Raw genomic sequence first — 23,581 nt, forward strand, 5'->3', positions numbered from 1 at the left:
AGTAAGAATTTTTAGTTAATTTAGCTTTCGCATAGCTTTCGTGAAGAAGATTCCTTGCTTACAAGACATCTATAAATAGTACTTATAATGTGAAAAAACATAATGAGAAAGTAAATTTCAAAACTCTTTTTATTTTTTCTAAATTTGTAGTCTTCTAGTTTTAATTGTGGTATTAATGCTCTTTTCTTTAAGAGTTGTGAAATTTTTAAAATATTATAAGTTTTTTTGGTTGTTGAGAGAATATTTTCTATTAGTTTTTATGTGTTATTTTTACTATATTATGTTTCTGTTTCTCCTCAATTTATTCTCAATATTTATGAAGAAAATTATCGCGTTTGGTCTATCAAAATAAAGGTTTACGCAAGAGTAATGCCTTTGTAAAAAATTTCTAAAATATATGAAAAACTCTTTCTATTTTCTCTGAAGAAACATAATACCTCTGAAAAATATATGCAATTTTCTACAGAATCATTTGTAAAATATGTAAAGAGGCATGGGATAAGTTGAAAAAAATTTGAAAATGGAAAAGGCTGAGCAGCATTATGGGTTAATACTGATGATATAAGTTAATCGTACATAATTAAGTTCATGCCTCGAAATTATAAATAATTGATAATTTTACATCAAATAAAATATATAATTACAAATAAAAGTTCATAAATTGAAAGAAAATATTTATTTTATTATAAAAATAATTTATTTAAATAAAAAGGGAACATTTAGAAAAAAGTAAATAAAAAAAGATAGAGCGAGACACGTTAATAGAGATGGCGGAACCTTCAGCAGAATTGAAACTATCCTTGAAGCAAAGTATAGAGATAGAAAGTTTACCACAAGAGATTTAAGGAAGAAGTCAAATGAAAGTTTGAAAAATGCAAAGAAGAAAAGTCTAATCATGTAACAAGGAATCAAGAATTGTTATTGCACAAAATCCTATCTGACATGGAAGAATGAAGCACGTTAAAGTCTACATGTTAAGATGTTCAAACACATTAGGCCATCTTGATTCTCAAATATATCACAACGGGCAGTATATTAGTACAAAATATAACTAATAATGTATTCATAAATATTAAAAATCACTAGGAAAAAACTTAACATACATCGACCATTAAGCACTCGGTATTGAGATTGCCATTCCAATGCCATTGGTCATCTTTTTGTACACCCAGCAGACTAGACTAATTTTGAGAAAACCTGCAGCTTGGGGCATTGCTTCACAGTTACCTTTTTCAAAGAGGGGAATTTGAATCTGTGTTGTGATGAACAAAAGCAAACGAGGCTCGATAAATAATGAAGTTCCAAACTTTCCAATTTGCTGAAGATAATATCCTCTTTCAATTCAATTTCATCTCCATCATTTGCAACTATCTCTTTCAATCCATCACATTCTTTTATACTCATTGTTGTGGGTTGTACCAGACTTTTTGTTGTGGAAAATGTTACTAGACTAAGCAATCCATTGCATTTCAACACTTACAACGTGATTAGATTTTGGAAAGAAGTAGAGGATGGTGCTAAAGCAACCAGACTGTTACACCTCTGAACATGAAGAAGTTCAAGAGACTGTAAAACTTGGTCAAGTTGGGAGTCTTGGTTCCATATATCCGTCAAATCAGGAAGGTTATCCAACAATAACGACAGTATCCATCCAAGAACCTCAGCATATTTTTTCCTACCAACAAAGCCATCACATGGGAACAGCTCCTTGAATTGACGACAACCCACTCCAAGAATTTCCATAGGCTGAAATCTTTCAAGGAGATCAAATGGAAAAGCTAGATTCATCATGAAAGCAACATATCCCAATGGCTGTGAGTTTGTGAAAGAGATCAGCTGAAAACTGGCCTTCCCATTTCGTTGCCGCATCCTTTATTGTTAGAGCTAACCTCTCCAAGTTGGAGACAACCTGTAAAGATCAATCAAATGAAAACATGTTGAACATTCATGTTGCATCTAAAAGTTTGCAAATATATAGAAGAAATAACTATTTTACACTGCCTCTTGATGCTCTAAAACTTCAAGCCTGAAATCTCTCTGTACACCCATTTCCGACAATACAGATTGATTTCTGGACGTCATAAGTATCTTGCTTTCCGACAATACAGATTGATTTCTAGACGTCATAAGTATCTTGCTTCCATTATGATCAGTGCCATAAGGAATCATATCTCATCTAGTTTGATTGCTGCCCATATATCATCAAGAATTATTAGAATTTTCTCTTCTTTTTTGATTCGCTCACTCAATCGAGCTGCTTGTACTGAAATAGACTCCGCACCAAGTTTGAAGTCTAGCCATTCTGCAATTTCTTGCTGAACACTTGTCACAACCACACTGTTGGTGAAAGTTGCTATAACCACCAATTTGAAGATTCCGAGTTCCCTGACCGGAGTGGCAATGTGTTTCACAAGTGTGGTTTTACCCACGCCTCCCATTCCGTACACTCCAATGAGATTGACGTCAGCATCTTTTAAAGCATTCAAGATTTCATCTACAACAGATGTTCTTGATTCAAAGGCTTCACACTCTTTGACTGCCACTATGCCCTGTGGTGGAGCACGGTAGGAAACTCTGGGAAAATTTCCCCCTTCTCGGACTCCAACAATGATTGGTATTTCTTTACTGGCTTTTCTACTAATCTGGTGGCGCCTGATCAAATTTGGACACAATCCCATGAAGCACCTCCATTTTCCTCCATCTTTATGTTGAAGAAGAATTTTATCTGCATCTTCAGCGCCACTATCCACCTTAGCCAACCCCTGCTGAACATCAGCTTCAATTTGTTCTAGTGGATTCCGCCCAGCCACCTCAACAGTGTGCTTAACCCTTTGTTTAGCATCACTGAGCTTTTGAACTTCTTCTTCGAGATTGTGGATGTTGGCACTGTAGTTGAATACATATTTGATCTGACGCACAACAGGATTAACCAACAGTTCGAAAACTTTGGATACAATGGGATCCACAGCTAACTTTGCAAACTCCATTTGCTGCTCTTTTTTTTTCTCTAGGTAGAGAATAACAGCTATAAGTTATTAGAATAAAATGAGAGGTGAAAACGAACAGAGTTTTCAAAGCAAATTGAGAAATAAAAAGCAAAAGAATACTAAAATAAGTCTATCTTAAAAATGACACAAAGATACTATGGAATTGAGTGATAAAAATAAAAGGAGATCTTGTTACCTTTAACAATGAAAGAGAGACAGATCCAGCAAGATGATCAGCTGATTACCACTAAAGAGAGACAACATACATAATTGAAGAAACGGTATCAAAGCAAATTAATATGGAAAAAAAAAAAAAACAAAGTATCAAAGAAACTGAGTGGTAAAAAGATAAAAGGAACGCTTGTTACCTTTAGCATTATCAAAGCATGTAAAGAGAGAGACAGATGGAGCAATATGATCAGCTGATTACTACTGAAAATAATTAAAGAAAATGAAAAATAGAAACCAAACAGTAAAGTAATTTTTGCGAGTAAAGATTTTTGAGTGCAGATTTTTAAATAAAAACATAATATAACGAGAGACATACAAAAGCAACTCCTTTATCAAGCATAGACCTAAGGTAAAGAGAAATAAATAAATAACTAAAAAATAAAAAAAAAAAATCAAAAGGGTTTCTCTTTTGCAAATCTACCATAAAAAATGGCATAAAATATGAGCAAATAAATAAATGAAAAATCTGAATAAACAGATAAACAGTACCAACAAATTATAGAATTAAGTACTACATTTAAAAGAAACTTGTTACCTTCAGCAGTTGAACAGCAATCGGGGTATGCAGAGCGACAGAGAGCAAAGTGATCGGTTGATTTCTACCGAGAATTAAAGCCAAATTGAATGCACTGAGAAGCAGAAGAGCAAGTGAAGAAGTTATAGTCAATATGCTCAGCTCAATTATCATATGGGCTCCACACAATTGATTCCTCTGTCCTTTTCCATAGGAAAAATGGGTCCTCTGTTTTTTTCTGTCGGTGTTTCTTCTGTTACCGCAAACAATAAATTAATGTAATTAATAGAGAAGGTTTTTTAATTGTTAATACCTCAGATATATCTATATTAAGCCTTGAAACTTATCTCGTCCAATGCACAGTATTTTTAAATAACTCAAATTAAAATAATATCATCCTAATTAATAAATTTCACTTACAAAATAATATATTTCAGTGAATAATCATCAAATCAATCGTCCTATCATCAAATTAATCAGTCTGTTATTAAATTGTCAATCGGTTAATCATTTAATCAACATTTTATAATTTATGTACTCCTACATTAATGACTAATTAATAGAGTCAACATTTGAAGACAATTTCATCTATTATTTTAAGTAATATTAAAATAAATATATTGGTAATTTTTTAAATAGAAATTATTATTTAATTTTTATATTATAAAAGTATTTATTTTGAAAAATATATTATAATATTTTTAATATTTTAAAAAATTTATTAATTAATTCCTACATTAATATTACTCGTTAAGTATAAAAAAAAAAAAATTTAAGATGTTCTCTTAACAGAAAATTAAACACAGTTAAGTAAGCCTACATAAACACAGTTAATCCATACTCCTATGAAAGTTTATTAAATTTAAACAAATCTTCGGACCAAAAAAAACTTGGACAAATCTAAGGTAAACTAGTAAAAAAGTAAATTGCTCTTTTAAAAAGAGTTTGACTACCACTTCAGCAAAGCCCTTAACTGATGCAAGGTACATAAAAAAAAAAAAATACTTCCTATTTTATTTTGTCAGGCATATTAAAAAAATATTTTTATCAATTTTTAATTATATGTATTTTAAAAATATTAATTTAATTAAATATTAAAAAATAATTTTAAAAAATTTTTAAAAAATAGAATTAAATTAAATAGAATTATAATAGTTAATAAATATATTATTATAATAAAAAAGTGAACAATAATTTTATATTAGCTAAAAAATATAAATAAAAATTATAAAATTGATAGAATAAAAATTGAAAGAAATAACTAATATAAAGTATGACAGATACAAGAGTAATATTTCATAAAAAAAATAAAAGATTATTATTGAGAAATGCTAGTGACAGTAAACAGAATTAAATTTTAACCAAAATAATATATCGAATCGAATCGAAATAAATTTTTAATTTGATTTATTAAAAATTTAGTTCTCTTTACTTTTAAAAAAATAAATTCAATCAGTTTGATTTGATTTTAAAAAATATAAATTCATTTTAACTGAATTAAATCACTATATTATATATTGTTATATGTCTTTATAATGGGTAAGTTTATGATGAGTAATTATATAGAGTGGTGGAAAGTATTCATTTTAGACATTCAAAGATCTTAACTTCCATAAGATCTTTGACACTTAGGATTGTAATGTATCTTTTATTTTTTCCATTAACTTAATACGGAGAATTTAAACCATTTATTTTAATTGGAATGATTCAAGCCATATTTTTATTTTCATCATCTTTCCCTTTTTTGTCTTTTTGAAATTCTCGATCTCCGATAACTTAATATTTTTCCTCCTTTATCGCCGCTCTCCCTTTCACCACCACTCTCCCTCTCATTGCCTCTCTCCCTCTAGCCCGTCGCTCTTTTCTCTTGCCTTGCCTGCTGCTCTCCCTCGTTTGTTACTCTTCTTGCCCGTTGCGGTCTTATCAGGAGTTTCGAAGCCAAACGCAAATCTATCATATTCTCCCCCTTTATCCTTCATTTTGCTATCATTGTCGCACTCTTTTAGTCCTTCATTCATCTTCATATGTAATTTTGAATTTGAGTTCTTGTGATCTTGATTTCTAATAAATTTATTGAATTTTTATTACATTTATAACAAAAATGAACATTTGTAATTCTTAATTTGTAATTATTTAGATCTTTAAAATTTTATATTTGATTTGTTAGTTGTTGGTTGCATTTTCTGAATTTGATAATTTCTTAAGCATGATTATTTCAATTCAGTGAAGAGATTGAATAATTAAACTGAATTGAATTAAAAAAAATTTAATTTGATTCAATTCAATTATTTATTTTGATTGGTTTGATTCGGTTTATAAAATTTTAATAATTCGATTTAATTTTTTTAATTCAATTTGATTTTGAAGTAAATTGATCGAATATTCAGCTCTAATCACTTAAAGGTGATTGTTTAACACTCTATCTCTTATTAGTTAAAATGTATAATTAATAATTAATTGAGTTGAGAAAAAATAATAATAAATATATTTCAACCAATAAAATGGAGAGTGATAAACAATTACATTTCAAGTGAATATTGCTAATATTTTTGTTAGGGATAATTATAAAAAGCTATTTTGTAGTTTGAAAATTGAAATACATGAGGTTATCTGAATCATACAGGAAGTAGTCCGATACTCACGACAAAATAGTCTATTAAAAAAATAAATTAAAAGCAGATTTTTTGTTTTTTCATCAATCTGTTTAAATAATCGATAGCTTTTTGAGAAAAAAGAGTAGAATTTTTTTTTTAGAGAGCATTGAGCAAGATTTCTCCATCGTTATTCAAAGAGCAGTAAATAACCTTTAATTATCTCATTCACGGCAAAGTATAATTGTTACAAAAACTAGAGTATAATTACAAGATATATAAAGTTTAAGTTTTTTATTGTTTTTCTTATTTTTTTTTTGAATTAATTATAATATTTATTTATTTATTTTTAATTTTTAGGTTGATTTTATTATTGTGATATTTCTGACTTATAACTCTAATAAGATAGAGTTATAAAATACTATTTTGTGAAGGATATATTTCTTTACGGATAGAGAATTATAAATGGTAGAAAAAATTTTACCCAATTATGGAAAATGACTTTTACCTATTGTGTTGTGATGCACTTTTGTAGTGCATAATATAATTATAATAAATACATAGAGTTATTCTTAAATTGGAAACTGAGAGTGAATACCAAATATATTTACTATGATTAGTTTTCGGTGAATGATTGATTGTGTATAATTGGATTAATAGATAAATAACATAAATTTATAATGGATGCTTTAATTATGGATAATGGAAAATTGATGCCGGTGGATGTAGTTCTATATAGGGACCGCATCGATTTCTTGCGATTGAAAGCATGAAAATATTTTTATTACTCTTTTCAAAAAATAAATAATACTTTAGTGCTTAATTTTTAACATAATTAATAGATTGATTCATATATTTTTATAACTAAATACTTAAATTTCTATATAATTAGTCTGTCCAAATTTTATTTATTTTATTTATTATTTGTGGCATAAAAATATAAAAATATCTTTATTGCCCTTTTGAAAATTAAAACTATTAAAGAGTTAGAATTCTATTTATTTTTTTTCGATCAATTAAAATTTAAAAAACACTCAAGTTCTTAATAATTTTTGTCCAAATTATCATATTCAATTATTTTTTATCACTTTTATCCTTTGATTTCTATTTATTAAAATATTTCAGTATTTGATAACTTCAAAATTTTCATAAATGGCTTTTTCATTCAATTTTCACAAAAAAAAAAAAAATTTACATTTTTAACAATTTTTAAGTGGTATTAAGTAAGTTTAAGTAAATTGTAAATTTTTATAAAAATTTATTTTAGGAAGAAAATTATTTTCAAGAGTTTGACCACCCATTGGCTTTGAGCTAATGTCTACTATAAATGGAATGAACATAGTTTTGTGTAGATTCAATATACTAAAATTTAGAGATTAAATTGTGATTTTTTTCAAAATAAAATGTTAATCCATATTTGTAGGGACTTAAGTAGTCATGATGATATTTTAAGTATTTAAAATATTTATTTTGAGTAATAGAATTATGAATAAAAAAATATTTAATTTGGAAGAACTAATTATAAAAAATTTACATGCTTGATTTTAAAAATATAGAGATCAATTCGTTAAATATGCTAAAATATAAGGATTAAAACGTATTATCATAATAATTTTTTATTTATTTTTCAATCAAATAAAAGTAAGAAAATAATATTTAGGAATATTATTTATATTTCTCTATTTATTGACAGAGAATTTTACATCTAAATTAAAATTTTATGTTAATAATTTTTTATTCTCTTTTTATTTTATCTTCTGCTCAGAATGATAAAAAAACGGCATCTCCCTTTTTTTTAACTACTATTTCAAAATAATTTAAATTTTTTTATTTAAATTTAAATGTAAATTTTAATTATGAAAAATTAATTTTTTAATAATACTAAAATAACAATCAATATAATTTATCGAAAATAGTTACTTTTATTTTAATTTATAACTTATTTATTTTTTTAATAATCTCAATCATTTTGAGTTAATTAAATTGATATTAATTTTTTAACTATGTCGGAATGAATATAAAAAGTATAATTAATTTTACAAATAAAAAATATAGTATTCTTGATTTGTTAGAACTAATATCACTATCGTACTATAACTTGAATAACCCAAAAAATTACATTTATTGATGTGAAAAAGTAAGTTATTAATTTTTAAAAATGTATCATTGCAATTTATAAGTAAACTAAATTAAAAATTAAAAAATTATATTAAATCAGAAAACTAATTTTGAGTAAATTTGTATAGAAAAATTTAGAATATAATTATTCAATTAAAAAGTTTAAATTTTGTTTAACGTATAATTATTCTTTTTGAATTATATTAAATTATTAATTTATGGTGCTAATTAATATGATGATCTATTATTTTCAATAAATTTAATTTTTTTAATTTAATAATATGATATATATAAATTTAAGTAGGACTATATATATTAAAACACGAATGAATTAAAATTATTTGCTATTATTTCTTATTGATAAATGTAATTAATTCAATAGTCATAAATTCAAAAGGAAAAAAAAAAGGAAAGAAAAGAAGGAAAGAAAAAAAAAAAGTTATGAGTCCATTATCATAAAAGAAAAGAAAAGAAAAGTTATGGTAAGTGCAGAGGTCTATTATAGTGGGCTCCACAAATAGAATATCAATCATTTTTAATTATTAAAGACGACGTATACATCCACTTCAGTTGTGGGCAAGAGCAGGGGTCAATTATTGGGCTTTTGTCCAATAAAAAAAAACTATATCTATACTAAAATTTAAAAAATAATTTTTTTAAATTAGAGTAAAAATTACCGTATATCTATCAAATATGATAGTGTTTAATTATTTTTTAAAAAAATAAAATTATTCTTACCACATTTTAATATAAAAAAATTTATTAATTAATTTATAAATTTTAAAAAATATATTAAAATATTTTTAATATTTTAAAAAATTTATTAATTAATTTTTCTACAATTTTAATTTTTAAATATTATCAAAAAATTTAAAATTTACACTAATTTCATTTTACACTAATTTATTCTAATATTATTTTTCAAAAATTCTACTGTTTAATCTCTAAAATTCTAGGATCTTAATACACCGGATCCGAGATGGATCCCACCAGATTCACCACACATGAAAATTTTTTTTAGATGTTGAATTGAAAGGTAGAGATAGAGAGAAAGCTAACAAGCTTATTTGCAGGCTATAACAATGCCCACGTATAGCCTAGCGCATACCCAGCTTCTGGCCTTATTAATCCAGGGTGAATTCTTATAATCTTGATTTGTAATAAATTTATTAAATTTTTATTACATTTGTATTCAAGATAAAAATTTGTAATTCTTGATTTTTAGCTATTTAAATCTTTGAAATTTTATATTTATTTTGTTAGTCGTAGCACGATTTTTTCAGTCCAGTGAAGAGATTGAATAATCGAACTGAATTTAATCAAAAAAATTCAGTTAGATTTAATTTAGTTATTTATTTCAATTGATTTGATTTGATTTATAAAATTTTAATAATTTAATTTAATTTTTTTAACTCGGTTTGATTTTAAATCAAACTGATCGGATATTCAGTCCTTGTGACAATTATTTGAAGTGATTTTTCAATGCTTTATCTCTTATTATTAGTTGAAATGTATAATAATTAATAATTAATTGAGAAGAGATAATAATAAATGTTGAAATAATGGAGAGTGTTAAATAATCACATTTCATGTACGTAATTGTAGCTAATATTTTTTTTTAATGATAATTATAAAAAACTATTCTATGGTTTGAAAATAGAATACAATAGAGTAAAAGTTATATTTTAGTTTTTATATTTTTAAATTTATTTTATTAAATTTTATTTGATTAATAAAATAATTTTTTAATTTAAATTTTATATTTTTAATTGAAATTAATTTGTATATTTTTATAGATATTGTAATTACTAATAAATCTTTATATTTATGAATTAATCTCTCTATTTATTAAATTTTAATATTTTAAAATATGAAAAATAATAAAATAAAATAAAATAAAAAATAAAATATTTTCTTTTTATTCTAATTAATAAAAAATCATTAAAAAAAATTTAGATTATAAAGAACTCTTTATACTTGATTGTGGACGTATATTGTATCAAAATTTTTTATTTAACATTTATTTTATTAATTTATTTTGAAATATTAAATTTAATAAATATGTGAGATTAATTTAGAAAAATATATAAATTTTTATGTATAAATAATTATAATATTTATGGATCAATTTATAAAAATATAAGAATAAATTATAATTAAAAGGACATTTTATTATAAAATAAAATTTTTTAAATAAATTTATAAGTATTTGAATTAAATGATATATTTTATAAAATTTTAAAAATTAAAATATAATTTACCTTAATTAAAAATTATTTTTAATTAATTTTAAATATTAATTTATTAATAAAATTAAATAAAAAAATATCACTTTATTAACGATTTAAAATTATGAAACTCTTTTTATTGTAAATTAAATTATAAAACTTTATTTAAAAAAATCATTAAACTATAATATAATTTTTTATAATTACCCTTTTTCTGATGTAGAATCAAGAAGTCAATCTCGCACTTTATTATACATTTTTTTTTTCTTTATTTCGTACTTGTATTATATTTATTTCCTTCACATAATTCTGAAAATTTGTTGTTTATTCTCGTTATGGAGGTTCATGATATTCATAATCAATCACAAGTTCCAACAACAGGAAAATGTGAAAATTTTTTATTATTCAAATTTTTTTAAATTTAATTTATTTTAAAAAATGTAATTCCATTGAATTTTACCTAATTAAAAATTAAATTAATCATGTTGTTTTGACATCTTAACTATAGGTTTTTCCTTTTTTGTCACCATCTTCTTGCCATAATTATGATAAAGCAAATTCAAAATAATCTTTTTTTTAATTAGAAGAAAAAGGAAATTAAAAAAAAAAAACTCAATTATTATAAGCAGCTTCATTTTCCACAAACAATCACTTTAGTGGTAAAGATTATAAAGGCTAATTTACCGCTCTTACAATAATTATTTGTATCTTATTATTTATAGCCCAATAGTGAAGGGTATGTAAATTACAAATAATAATTATAATAGTAAAAAAATTTAAGATTCCTCAGTTTTAATATATTTTTATTGAAAAATCATAAATTTTTTATGATCAAAATAATTAAATTATATAATTAAATATTGACTTTATATCACAGAGTCAATATCACTTATTTTTTGTGAATCATACATATAATTTAGAGTTTAAAAATTATACGGAAGTGCAGTATATTCCATTAGAATTCAAATACCTAAATATTTTCATATTTTATGATGTACGCTTTTTTATTCCTAAAAAAATACTAGAGGTCATAAGGAGAAAATAGTCCATTAAAAAAATAAATTAAGAGCAATTTTTTTATTTTTTTCATCAAACTGTTTTAATAATTGATAGTAAAAAAATTTATTTTCAAAGAGCATTAAGCAAGATTTCTTCATTATTACTCAAAGAGCAGTAAACAAAATTTCTCTATGACCATTAACAGTCTTTAATTACCCCATTCACGGCAAAATATAATTGTTACAAAAGTTAGGGAATAATTACAAAATATATAAAGTTTAAGTTTTTAATTATTTTTAAATTAATTATAATATTTTTTATTTGTTTTTAATTTTTAGGTTGATCTTATTATTGTGATATTTCTGATTTATAACTCTAATGAGATACTCTTTTGTGAAATATTTATTTCTTTATATATAGAGAATTATAAAGGGTAGATTTTTTATTCATATATTATTCCTAAAATTAGATGAGAACCAAAAAGTATAAAACTATAATTAGTAAAGGTATAGTTTTGCTCAATTGAATATAAAATTATAGTGAGAGACTTTTTAATTGTAGAAAAAATTTTACTCAATTGTGGAGAAGGGTTTTTATTCCTCGCAATGTGACACACTTTTGTAATATATAATGTAATTATAGTAAATATGTGGGGTTATTTTTAAATTGGAGATCTAGAGTGAATAATAAATATATTTACTATGATTAGTTTTCGGTGAATGATTGATTGCATGTAATTAGATTGATAGATAAATAACATAAATTTATAATGGATGCTTTTATTATGGATAATGGAAAATAAATGCTAGTGGATATAGTTCCATGTTTAAGGCTACATTACATTAAAATTTTATGTTTTTCTTTTAATTATTAATAAATTATACTTTAATATGTGAGTTTAGTATAATTAACGGATTGATTTCTATATTTTTTAAGTTAAATATTTAAATCTTTCCATAATTAGTACTCTAAACTATAGTCCTTCTATCGATTTCTTACTATTAAAAGCGTGAAAATATTTTTATTATTCTTTTTAAAGAGTAAATCATACTTTTAATTTTTAAATTTTAACATAATTGATAAATTGATTCATATATTTTTAAAATTAAATATTTAAATTTTTGTATAATCAATCTGTCTAAACTTCAGTTCTTTTATTCATTATTTTTTATTAAAAATATAAAAAATATTTTTATTGCCCTTTTTAAAATTAAAACCATTAAAGAATTAGAATTCCATCTATTTTTTTTCACCTATTAAAATTTAAAAAACACCCAAGTTCCTAGTAACTTTTATCTAAATTATTATATTCAACTATTTTTATCACTTTTATTCTTTAATTTTTATTTATTAAAATATTTCAGTATGTGATAGCTTCCAAACTTTCGTAAATGGCTTTTTCATTCAATTTTCACAAAAAAAGTTTAATTTTTAATTATTATTAAATGGTATCTTACTTAGGTTGTAGATTTTCATAAAATATATTTGCAGAAGTATAACTATCTATTAATTTTGAACTAACATCTATAATAAATGAAATGAATGTGGTTTTGTGTGGATTAAATATAGAGGGTTTTAAAGGTTCGATTTTAAAAATATAAGTATTGATTCATTAATTATACTAAAATTCAAGAATTAAAGTATATTTTTTTCGAAATAAAATGTTGATCCACGTTTGCAGGTACTTAAGTGGTCATATTTTAAATATTTAAAATATTTATTATATTTTTAATCTATTGGTTAATAGAATTATTAATAGAAAAATCTTTAATTTTAAAGAATTAATTATAAAAAAATTTAATTATTTGATTTTAAAAATACAAAGATCGATTCGAGATTAAATTTAAAATTTACCAATTTCAGCGAATATTACTCTAAACTTTGTTTTTTTCTTAACAAATATTCAAAATTAAATTTAATTTTGTTAGGTTTAATTTTTCAATTTTAATTCAATTTTCGTATAATTTTAAATGACAGTAGTTTATTTTCTAACACCTTTTGCATTGTATGAGTATTAATGATACTATCTCTAAAATATCAAGAATCACATTCTCTTTATTTAGAAAATTAGTCTTACTTATCATATTTATAGGATAAAACTAATAACTTCAGTCATTTTGAATTAATTAAATTAATATGAGCCTTTTAATTCAGTCGAAATAAATATAAAAAATATAATTAATTTTACAAATAGAAAATATAATATTTTTAATTTCTTAGAACTAATATCATCACAGTATTATGACTTAAATGACCCAAAAAAAATTACATTTATTGATATAAAAATGTGTCAGAAAGTAAGTTATTAACTTTTAAAAATAGGCGTTTTTGTAATTTATAAGTAAATTAAATTAAAATTAAAAGATTATATTAAATTAAAAAAATTAATTTTGAGTATATTTATAAAGAAAAATTTAAAATATAATTATTAAAATTAAAAAATTTAGATTTTATTTTATTGTACAATTATTTTTTCAATTATATTAAATTATTAATTTATACTACTAATTAATATGATGATATAGTATTTTCGTTAAATATAATTTTTTTAATTTAATAATATGATATATATAAATTTAAGTAGGAATATATATATTAAAACAAGAATAGATTAAAATTATTTGCCATTATCTCTTATTGATAACTATAAAATGTAATTAATTCAATAGTCATAAATTCAAAAGAAAAAAAAACTTTATATTTATATCAGAATTTAAAAAATAATTTTTCTTAAATTAGAGTGAAAGTTACCCTATATCTATAAAAGATGATAGTGTTTAATTATTACTATTTAATTTTAAATTATTCAAATTTTAATAAAATATATTTTAAATTATAAAAAATTAACTAATACTATTGTATACTAAATATCTAAATTTATTTATATTATATTATTAAGTTAAATAATTAAATCTAATAAAAACGTTTTGGCATCATTTAGTCAATATTTTAAATTAATATTTTAATATAATTATAAAATAATTTAAATTTTATCAATTTCAGCGATTATTACTCTAAAATTTTCTTTTTTTTCTTAACAAATATCCAAAATTAATTTTAATTTTGTTAGGTTTAATTTAGTCATATTTTTTTTTTTGAAACAGGGGTTGGGGGAGTCGAATCTTAGACTTCTCAGGTCCATCAGGATGCACTTTCCACCAGGCTAAGCCTTATCATATTTATATAATAAAATTAAAATAATAATCAATTTAATTTATAAAAAATAACTACTTTTAATTTAATTTATGACTTTTTTTTAATACTTTCAGTTATTTTTAATTCTCTTGGTGTGAATATGAAAAAATATAATTAATTTTACAAATAAAAAATATAGTATTCTTGATTTCTTAGAACTAATATCACTGCAGTACTATGACTTAAATAACCCAAAAAATTACCTTTATTGATATTAAAAAGTAAGTTATTAATTTTTAAAAATGTGTCAATTGGAATTTATAAGTAAACTAAATTAAAATTAAAAAATTATATTAAACCAGAAAACTAATTTTGAGTAAATTTGTATAGAAAAATTTAGAATATAATTATTAAAATTAAAAAATTTAAATTTTGTTTAATGTATAATTATTCTTTTTGAATTATATTAAATTATTAATTTATAGTGCTAATTAATATGATGATCTATTATTTTCATTAAATTTAATTTTTTAATTTAATAATATGATATATATAAATTTAAGTAGGAATATATATATTAAAACACGAATGGAATTAAAATTATTTGCCATTATCTCTTATTGATAGTGGGCTCCACAAATAAAAAATCAATCAGTTTTAATTATTAAAGACCACATATATAGTTTAGCTACATTGATTATCAGTATCTTTATTTATTCATTTCCTTATCCTATAATGACTATTTGTATCTTATAATTGAATTAAAAATCTAGAAGAAGAAGAAGAGTTGTGGGCAAGTGCAGGGCTCAATTATTGGGTTTTTGTCCAATCAAATAAAAAAAAAAACAACTCCATATTTATACCAGAATTTAAAAAATAATTTTTCTTAAATTAGAGTCAAAATATAATAGTGTTTAATTATTTTTTTTAAAAAAATAAAATAACTTTTATCACATTTTTAAAATTCAATAATAATTATATAATAAATTTAATAAAAAAAAATTACTACTTAATTTTTATAATATAAGAAACTCAATTAGTTGATCTATCGAATTTAAAATATATATTAAAACGTTTCTAATATTTTAAAAAATTTATTAATTAATCTCTCTATTACTTTTTACTTTCAAATATTATAAAAAAATTTAAAATTCTGAATATAAAGGGACTAATTAGTAGATTTTTTAAAAATTTGAGAAATTAATTAATAAATTTTTTAAAATTATAGAAATTAAATAATTTTTTAAAATTAAAAAAAAACTAATTTATAAATTTTTAAAAATTTTTAAAATATTTTAATATATTTTTCAATTAAATGAAAGTGAGAAAATAATATAAAGGAATATAATTTATATTTCTCTATTTATTGACAGAGAATTTTACATCTAAATTAAAATTTTATGTTAATAAATTTTTATTCTCTTTTTATTTTACCTTCCGCTCAAAGTGATAAAAAAACGCATATCTCCCTTTTTTTTTTTTTTTAACTACTAAATATTTATATGTATCTAGCATATAGTAAGTGGTAGAAGATGGATTTCTATTCATTTTCTCATAAATTCCTTCCTTACAATAGCATCTGCACATAAAAATATTTTTTTTTTCATTATAATTTATTAGTCTTTTCTAATAAAACCACATAAATTAAGTTTGCTATTATATTGGGCACGTCAAGAATTTTACTAAACTTGTACATATATGTCTAATAGTATCAGAATTTACCACTCATTTTAGTACATTAGTCATAAAAAAAATAATCGGAATAACTATATTATCTCTTTAAACTAAATTTGTCTTTCACTTAAGAGGATTATTATTTTTATTATTCTTTTCTTGCAATGAGACACAGGATGAACTAAATTTTCATAAACAAAATAATTTTCCTTCTTTTTGAATATGTGATTATTAGATTTAGGTACATAATTAAATTTTCCATTTTCATATTTTTTTATAATCATTTCACAAATATGGCAATTTTTATGAATAGACCAACAAGTTCTTTTATAATATTATATCTTTTTAATATTGGAACTTTTATTACTTTGTAAGATACAATTTCATATCTTTAACACTGTATTTGGTGGTAATTGATTCTCAACTTTCATTTGATTTATTGTAATAATAATATACATGAAAATAATTCATTAGAAAGTGCATGATGAACGATATGTCTATATAATCTATTTGAGCGAACCCACAACACAGACTATTCGGAAGATTATTCGGCTGGTTTTGAAAAAATGAATCATCTATAAATAGTACTTATAATGCGAAAAAATATAATGAGAAAGTAAATTTCAAAACTCTTTCTATTTTATCTGAATTTGTAGTCTCTTAGTTTTAATTGTAGTACTAAAACTCTTTATCTTTAAGAGTTGTGGAGTTTTTAAAATATTATAAGTTTCTTGGTTATTGAGGGAATATTATCTGTTAGTTTTTATGTGTTATTTACACTATGTTATGTTTCAGTTTCTCCCTAATTTATTCTCCGATATTTATGAAGAAAATTATCAAGTTTGGACTATTAAAATAAAGGCTCATCTACAAGTAATGTCTTTATAGAAAAATACTCAAATAGACTAAAAACCACCACAATTGAGACAGAATCTAATTATTGCTCAACTAAAAAAAAGTAAGAAGGATTTAGTAAAAAAGCCAAAGGCTTTGAACTACATTCATTTAGCATTGTTTGAGGTAATTTTCTATAGAATCATGGCCTGTAAAATACTTAAAAGAGGCATGGGATAAGTTGAAAAAAATTTGAAAATGGAAAAGGTTGAGGTAGTAAAAGACTACTCTTCTAGCATTATGGGTTAATACTGATGATATAAGTTAATCTCCTCTAGCATTATGGGTTAATACTGATAATATAAGTTAATCGTACATAATTAAGTTCATGCCTCGAAATTATAAATAATTGATAATTTTACATCGAACAAAATATATAATTACATACATAAATAAAAGTTCATAAATTGAAAGGAAATATTATTTTATTATAAAAATAATTTATTTAAATAGAAAAGGTAAATTGGAAAAAGTAAATAAAAAAAGGTAAAACGAGACACATTAATAGAGGTGGTGGGATCATTGGTAGAATTGAAGCGATATTGACCGGATTTTAACCGATTTTGTGGACTAGTGAATCAAATCAGATTATTTGGAGAAAATTTTGAAGATCTAAAAGGTGATTGAAAAAATTTTAGTCACACCACCAGAAAAGTTTAAAGTCAAAATCTTAGTCATTACGGAATCTTATGATTTCAAAACTCTATCTATTATGGAGGTCATTAGTAAAGCTTCAAGCTTAGGAGTAGAGATCTTTCATGAAAAATAAAAAAGTTGGTGAAGCTATCCTTCAAGCAAAGTATAGAGATAGGAAGTTTACCACAAGAGATTCAAGGAAGATGTCCAATGACCAGTTTGAAAAATCCAAAGAAAAAAAGTATAGTCATATAATAACAAATCAGAAATTGTTATTGCACAAAATCCAATCTAACATGAAAGAATGAAGCACATTAAAATCTACATGTTAAGATGTTCAAACACAAAATATAACTAATCCTGCATTCATGCATATTAAAAATTACCAGGAAAAAACTTAACATACATCGTTCATTAAGCACTCGGTATCACACCGTCCCAATATACATGTTATAGGAATATAAAGTAAACACAAACCAATAGGAACATACAAAACAGAGACCAAAGCAGAAATAATCATAGTTCGATAAGAATCCAATAGTAGACAGAAGCCATAATCCATGATTTTAGCTAGGTTGTTTGCAATAGTACCAATCTCACATTAACCTAAGACATGGCATTAGTGGAGTTTGTTTAAGTTATAATTCCGAAAAAACAAATATAGAATGCTTTTAGCAATAGTAATAATATGAGGGCAAAATGATTCTTATACCATTTTAAAATCTCAAAAAAAAAAAAAAAAAGCAATATCTTGCATAAATGCTTCCATTATGAATAAATAAGCCCTTTCACAATCTACCTTTGATATGACTTTTGTGCTTGGCATCACCTTTGCGCCGATAATTCAATATTCTCTAGCATTCTTCTGTATATCATCCAAAACATTCAAGAACAACAATGTCAGGATCAAGAAGAGAATACATGTAATGTAAGTATTCTATGGCTTAGAAAGAAGTGGAAATTTGATTAACTAACACATACATACTATTTCTGCAAACAATTGTTGTATGGCAGCATTGAGATTGCCATTCCAATGCCATTGGTCATCTTTTTGTACACCCAGCAGGCTACTTGTGTTTAAGACTCCTTTTGAGAAAACCTGCAGCTTGGGGCATTGCTTCACAGTTACATTTTTCAAAGAGGGGAATTTGAAGCTGTGTTCTGATGAACAAAAGCAAACGAGGTTCGACAAATAATGAAGTTCCAAACTTTCCAATTTGCTAAAGATAATATCCTCTTTCAATTCAATTTCATCTCCATCATTTGCAACTATCTCTTTCAATCCATCACATTCTTTTATACTCATTGTTGTGAGTCGCACCAGACTTTTTGCTGTGGAAGATGTTACTAGACTAAGTAATCCATTGCATTTCAACACTTTCAACGTGATTAGATTTTGGAAAGAAGTAGAGGATGGTGCTAAAGCAACCAGACTATTACACCTCTGAACATTAAGAAGTTCAAGAGACTGTAAAACTTGGTCTAGTTGGGAGTCTTGGTTCCATATATCCGTCAAATCAGGAAGGTTATCCAACAATAACGACCGTATCCATCCAAGAACCTCAACATATTTTTTCCTACCAACAGAGCCATCACATGGGAACAGCTCCTTGAATTGACTACAACCCACTAGAAGAATTTCCATAGGCTGAAATCTTTCAAGGAGATCAAATGGAAAAACTGCAGATTCATCATGAAAGCAATGTATCCCAATGGTTGTGAGTTTGTGAAAGAGATCAGCTGGAAATTGGCCTTCCAATATCATTGCCGCATCCTTTCTTGTTAGAGCTAACTTCTTTAAGTTGGAGACAACCTGTAAAGATCAATCAAATGAAAACATGTTGAACATTCATGTTGCATCTAAATATTATTATTTATTGACTTCTCGTGTTTTAAAAAAATTATACCAATCAATCAATTTTTATGCATTTAAATAATTATATAGTTAAAAATTGACAATTAATTTACTCGACAATCAATTTTTTTTATAATTAAATCTAAAAAAAAATCTATATTTTATAATTTTTAGGATTAATTGTAAAAAAATCTATATTTTATAATTCTTTTATAATTCTATCATATATTTTAAAATAGTCAATTTAAACTTATATATTTAAATTTTTAAAATTATACCTAACTATTAAAATTTCCATTAACTTACTAACATAAATATTACATCAGGGTCATATCATCGTCACTTCATTACCACGTTATTACTACATCACCGCAATATAATACAAAATGATCATAAAAAAAATTGTGTATTTTATAATTTTTTATAATTTTACGGCATACTTTAAAAATAGCCAATTTAATTTTATACTTTAAAACTTCTACCAATTATACCTCACCATTAAAAAATATTAATTTATTGTTGTCTCATTAATGAAAATACGACATTATCATTCACATACTAAAAAATTGGATAAAAAGTAAAATTTACCTCAAATTATATAGCGGAGTCAAAATACTAAATTTCATATGTCAATTTAAATTTATTCATAACTATAATTAAAGATCAAATATGATTATTAATTGTCTTTTTTTTTTTCTCGTCAATTCATTTGATCTTATTTAATATTTTAATAATAGTTATTACTAAACTTGCACTAAAAAATTAAATTTGAAATTTTTGGCATCAATATATAATTTAAGTGAAAATTTGAAAATTTTTATTAATTTTAATAATTATTTCATAAATATAAACACCATATAAATATAAATCTCTCATATTAGATATTATATTGTAATAATATGGGTGCTAACTACTGCTTCTTCTATAGCACGTGTCGAGAAAGAATTCAAATATGAAAATTTTTTAAACGAAACCAGAATAAAAATTAATGAGACAATAATGTTACAATGACATGATATATTCGTCTTTAAAAAAATGTGGCATCTCTATGAGTGAATTAATGGTTTTTTCTAACAGTTCGATATAGTTGGTGAACATTTTAAAAGTTTAGGATTAAATTGGCTATTTTTAAAGTATAAAACAGAATTGCAAAAAATTATAAAATATATAATTTTTTTAATAAATATTTTATATTATATTACGATGATGTCACAATGACGTGGGATCATCTCCGTTTAACTGAAATTTTAACGGCCATATACAATTTTTAAAAATTTAAAAATATAGTTTTAAATTAACTATTTTTAAAGTACATAATAGAATTGCAAAAAATTATATAATATGAGATTTTTTTGTCAATTAACTTTTTTATTTACATGAACTTGTTATAATTAATTCTCATTAAGCCTAATTACAAAAATAAGTCAAATATTTTCACATTTTGACAATTTAATTCAAACATTTATTTTTTTTAGCGTAATTTGACAAATTTTCAAAAAACTATTTTACAAAATTTTGAAAAATTGTGAAATATTATTAAACTTTATCCAGTTTTATTTAACATATTTTACCATATAATTTTCTAGTTGAGCTAACCTTATTATTACTGTTAAGTATTAACTAATTCTAAACTTCATTTCAATATTTGTGGCGTATCCATTTATTCAAATTTTGTACTTTAATTACACATGGCTCTCTCCTCACTTGCACTAAATCTTTATCACAATTTAATGGTCATTAACTTCAAAACTATATGTAAAGATTCCATTAAGGGAAATCAAATAAAAGTATTCTAAAAGTTTAATAACTTCTAGAAATTTGGATTAAAAAAAAAATACTATTTAACCACTATACTATAGAATTAAAGACCAACTAATAAATTTATTCATAATATAAAGACTCAATGGACTAATTATTGAGTTTCTCTATACTATAAGAACTAAATAATAAATTACCCTTTTGTACAAATTGTATTATGATATATATTTCTTTCAAAGTGTATTAAATAAATGAATATAAATACATTATTTTTCTATTTTTCACCTTGCATTCCAGTAGATGTGTAAAATAAATTCAACCCCAGTGCTTCCTATATATAATAATAAATATAATGCTCTATTTAGCTTAGCTTTAGTGTATAATAAGTTTCATGCTTACATGTGATTATAAGAACTGACATTTGAAGATATACAAAATAATACCAATTTTTTTTTAAGATATGCAAAGGAAAATTCTAATGCTGTTGACATGAGAAAAAGTGGATTGAGGCTCATACCTTTCTAAACGAGAAAAGCGGTTGTGGATCCTGAATCATAGCTTGGCTCTCCGTCTCTGTCTCTAGCAAGTTCTCAGATTCAGGGCAAAGGATGTTTAATTTCTCACAGTGATACACAGTTAAATGCTTCAGTAATGGAGATTCCAAAGTGTGTATTCCTGAGTAGAAGCACTTGAGTTCATTTAATTCCTGAAGCTTCAAGAACTTTAAGCAAGGAAAAAGAAACTCTATACTTGCTTCTGTTCCTTGGTCCTGAGCAACAATTTCCTCCACCCCACCACAACTTTGCACATCTAGTCTCTCTAGCTGCAGCAGATTTTTAGCTATTGTAGCTGGGAAAATAGCTTTTAGATTTGGACAATCCCAAACCACCACTGAACTTAGGTTATCAAACAAGACAAGTCCCATAGGATCCTTATTCCATACATGCTTCAAATTAGGGAGGTTTCTTATGTCTAGAGTTCTCAACTGAATGGTCACTGTTTCTTTCAATTTTATTATCTCTTGTAGATCAAATACCTCTTCCAGTGAATCACAATTGCCTATGATCAAATCCTCAAGCTTCTGGAGGCGTCTCAGCCACATGGATGGAAAGATTTTAAGTAGTTCTTCACAGTTAAGAATCTTCATTTTCTCCAAGTTTGGGAATGCAACCTGTAAAAAATGTCAATAGTCTCGGTGAATAAACTAGACATGATAATTTTATTTTGAGTAGGCCAGTCATGTGCCTCATCAAAAGTCAATATTTACAGTCTAGTCCATGTAATTCTAATTGGATTTGGATGGACTATATATATATATATATATCAAAATCCATTTAAGCAAATATTTCATTGAGATTTGAAGCATGCAATTTACTGACCAAAATTATTCATTTAAACAAAAGGCTACATGTTAAGAATCATTGTTAAGGGAAGGAACTACATACCTTTTCATCAAATAGAGCAGAGTTTATAATTTCAAGTTCATTATTTGAAGTTGGAGAATTCGAAACAAATGTTCTCATTTGAGGGCAGTTTTGTACGCAAATCTCTGTTAAGGCAGAGCATTCAACTAAATTAGTTGTGCAGAATCGGGTGAGTTTTGGCAGATCTTTGAGCTTCAGGGACTCTAGGTGATGGAGTGACATGATTTCTTCATCCAATCCCTCCCTGAGTATCACTTGCTCCATCATCTTACAATTGCATACCTCAAGTCTCTTCAGATGCACAATACTTGATGATGATAATAGATATTTTAGATTCCCACAGCCATCCACAGTCAAGCTTGTTAAATTCTCAGTATAAGAGGACAACTTCAAGTGTTGAGCATGCCACATCATCTCAACATCAATTGATGACAGTTTCAGGTCCTTCAGATTAGGAAAAAATACCTGCAGTGAAATGTTTTGCTTAATCACCATTCGTCCATATTTTCTAAGACAATCACTAGTCACTATATACTT

General features: G+C 24.2%; 3 protein-coding genes across 11 annotated transcripts in view; all 3 read right to left on the minus strand.

Annotated features, from left to right (window-relative positions):
* The window catches only part of LOC110609174, a 105,442-nt gene extending 101,587 nt beyond the window's left edge, over positions 1-3,855 (minus strand). For all 3 annotated transcript variants that reach the window (XM_043952140.1, XM_043952153.1, XM_043952149.1), the window contains exons 1-2: positions 3,754-3,855; positions 3,356-3,419 (exon numbers count right to left, since the gene is read on the minus strand). The gene's annotated coding sequence lies outside the window, so the exon portion shown is untranslated. The remainder of the gene's footprint in view (positions 1-3,355; positions 3,420-3,753) is intronic.
* Positions 981-3,283, minus strand: LOC110609192 (disease resistance protein UNI). The gene is made up of 2 exons (XM_021748609.2): positions 3,184-3,283; positions 981-3,007 (listed from the first exon to the last, which is right to left on the minus strand). The coding sequence occupies exon 2, from the start codon at positions 2,985-2,987 to the stop codon at positions 2,166-2,168; it is 822 nt and encodes a 273-aa protein (XP_021604301.1). The 5' UTR covers positions 2,988-3,007; positions 3,184-3,283; the 3' UTR covers positions 981-2,165.
* Positions 981-23,581, minus strand: part of LOC122722173 — a 30,776-nt gene continuing 8,175 nt past the window's right edge. Inside the window, exons 7-11 of one of the 7 annotated variants that reach the window (XR_006349098.1) lie at positions 23,066-23,509; positions 22,138-22,791; positions 18,989-19,820; positions 18,807-18,869; positions 18,350-18,613 (exon numbers count right to left, since the gene is read on the minus strand). Coding sequence is in view for 5 of the 7 variants with exons in the window: in XM_043952189.1 (XP_043808124.1) it covers positions 18,852-18,872; positions 18,993-19,820; positions 22,138-22,791; positions 23,066-23,509 (1,947 nt within the window). In the remaining 2 variants the exon portion in view is untranslated. Of the gene's footprint in view, positions 1,910-18,349; positions 18,873-18,988; positions 19,821-22,137; positions 22,792-23,065; positions 23,510-23,581 lie in introns of those variants that run through there. The other 6 variants (XR_006349096.1, XM_043952192.1, XM_043952189.1 and 3 more) reach the window with 6 other exon arrangements.

Source organism: Manihot esculenta, chromosome 2 (assembly GCF_001659605.2).
Source record: "Manihot esculenta cultivar AM560-2 chromosome 2, M.esculenta_v8, whole genome shotgun sequence".
Classification (NCBI taxonomy): domain Eukaryota; kingdom Viridiplantae; phylum Streptophyta; class Magnoliopsida; order Malpighiales; family Euphorbiaceae; genus Manihot; species Manihot esculenta.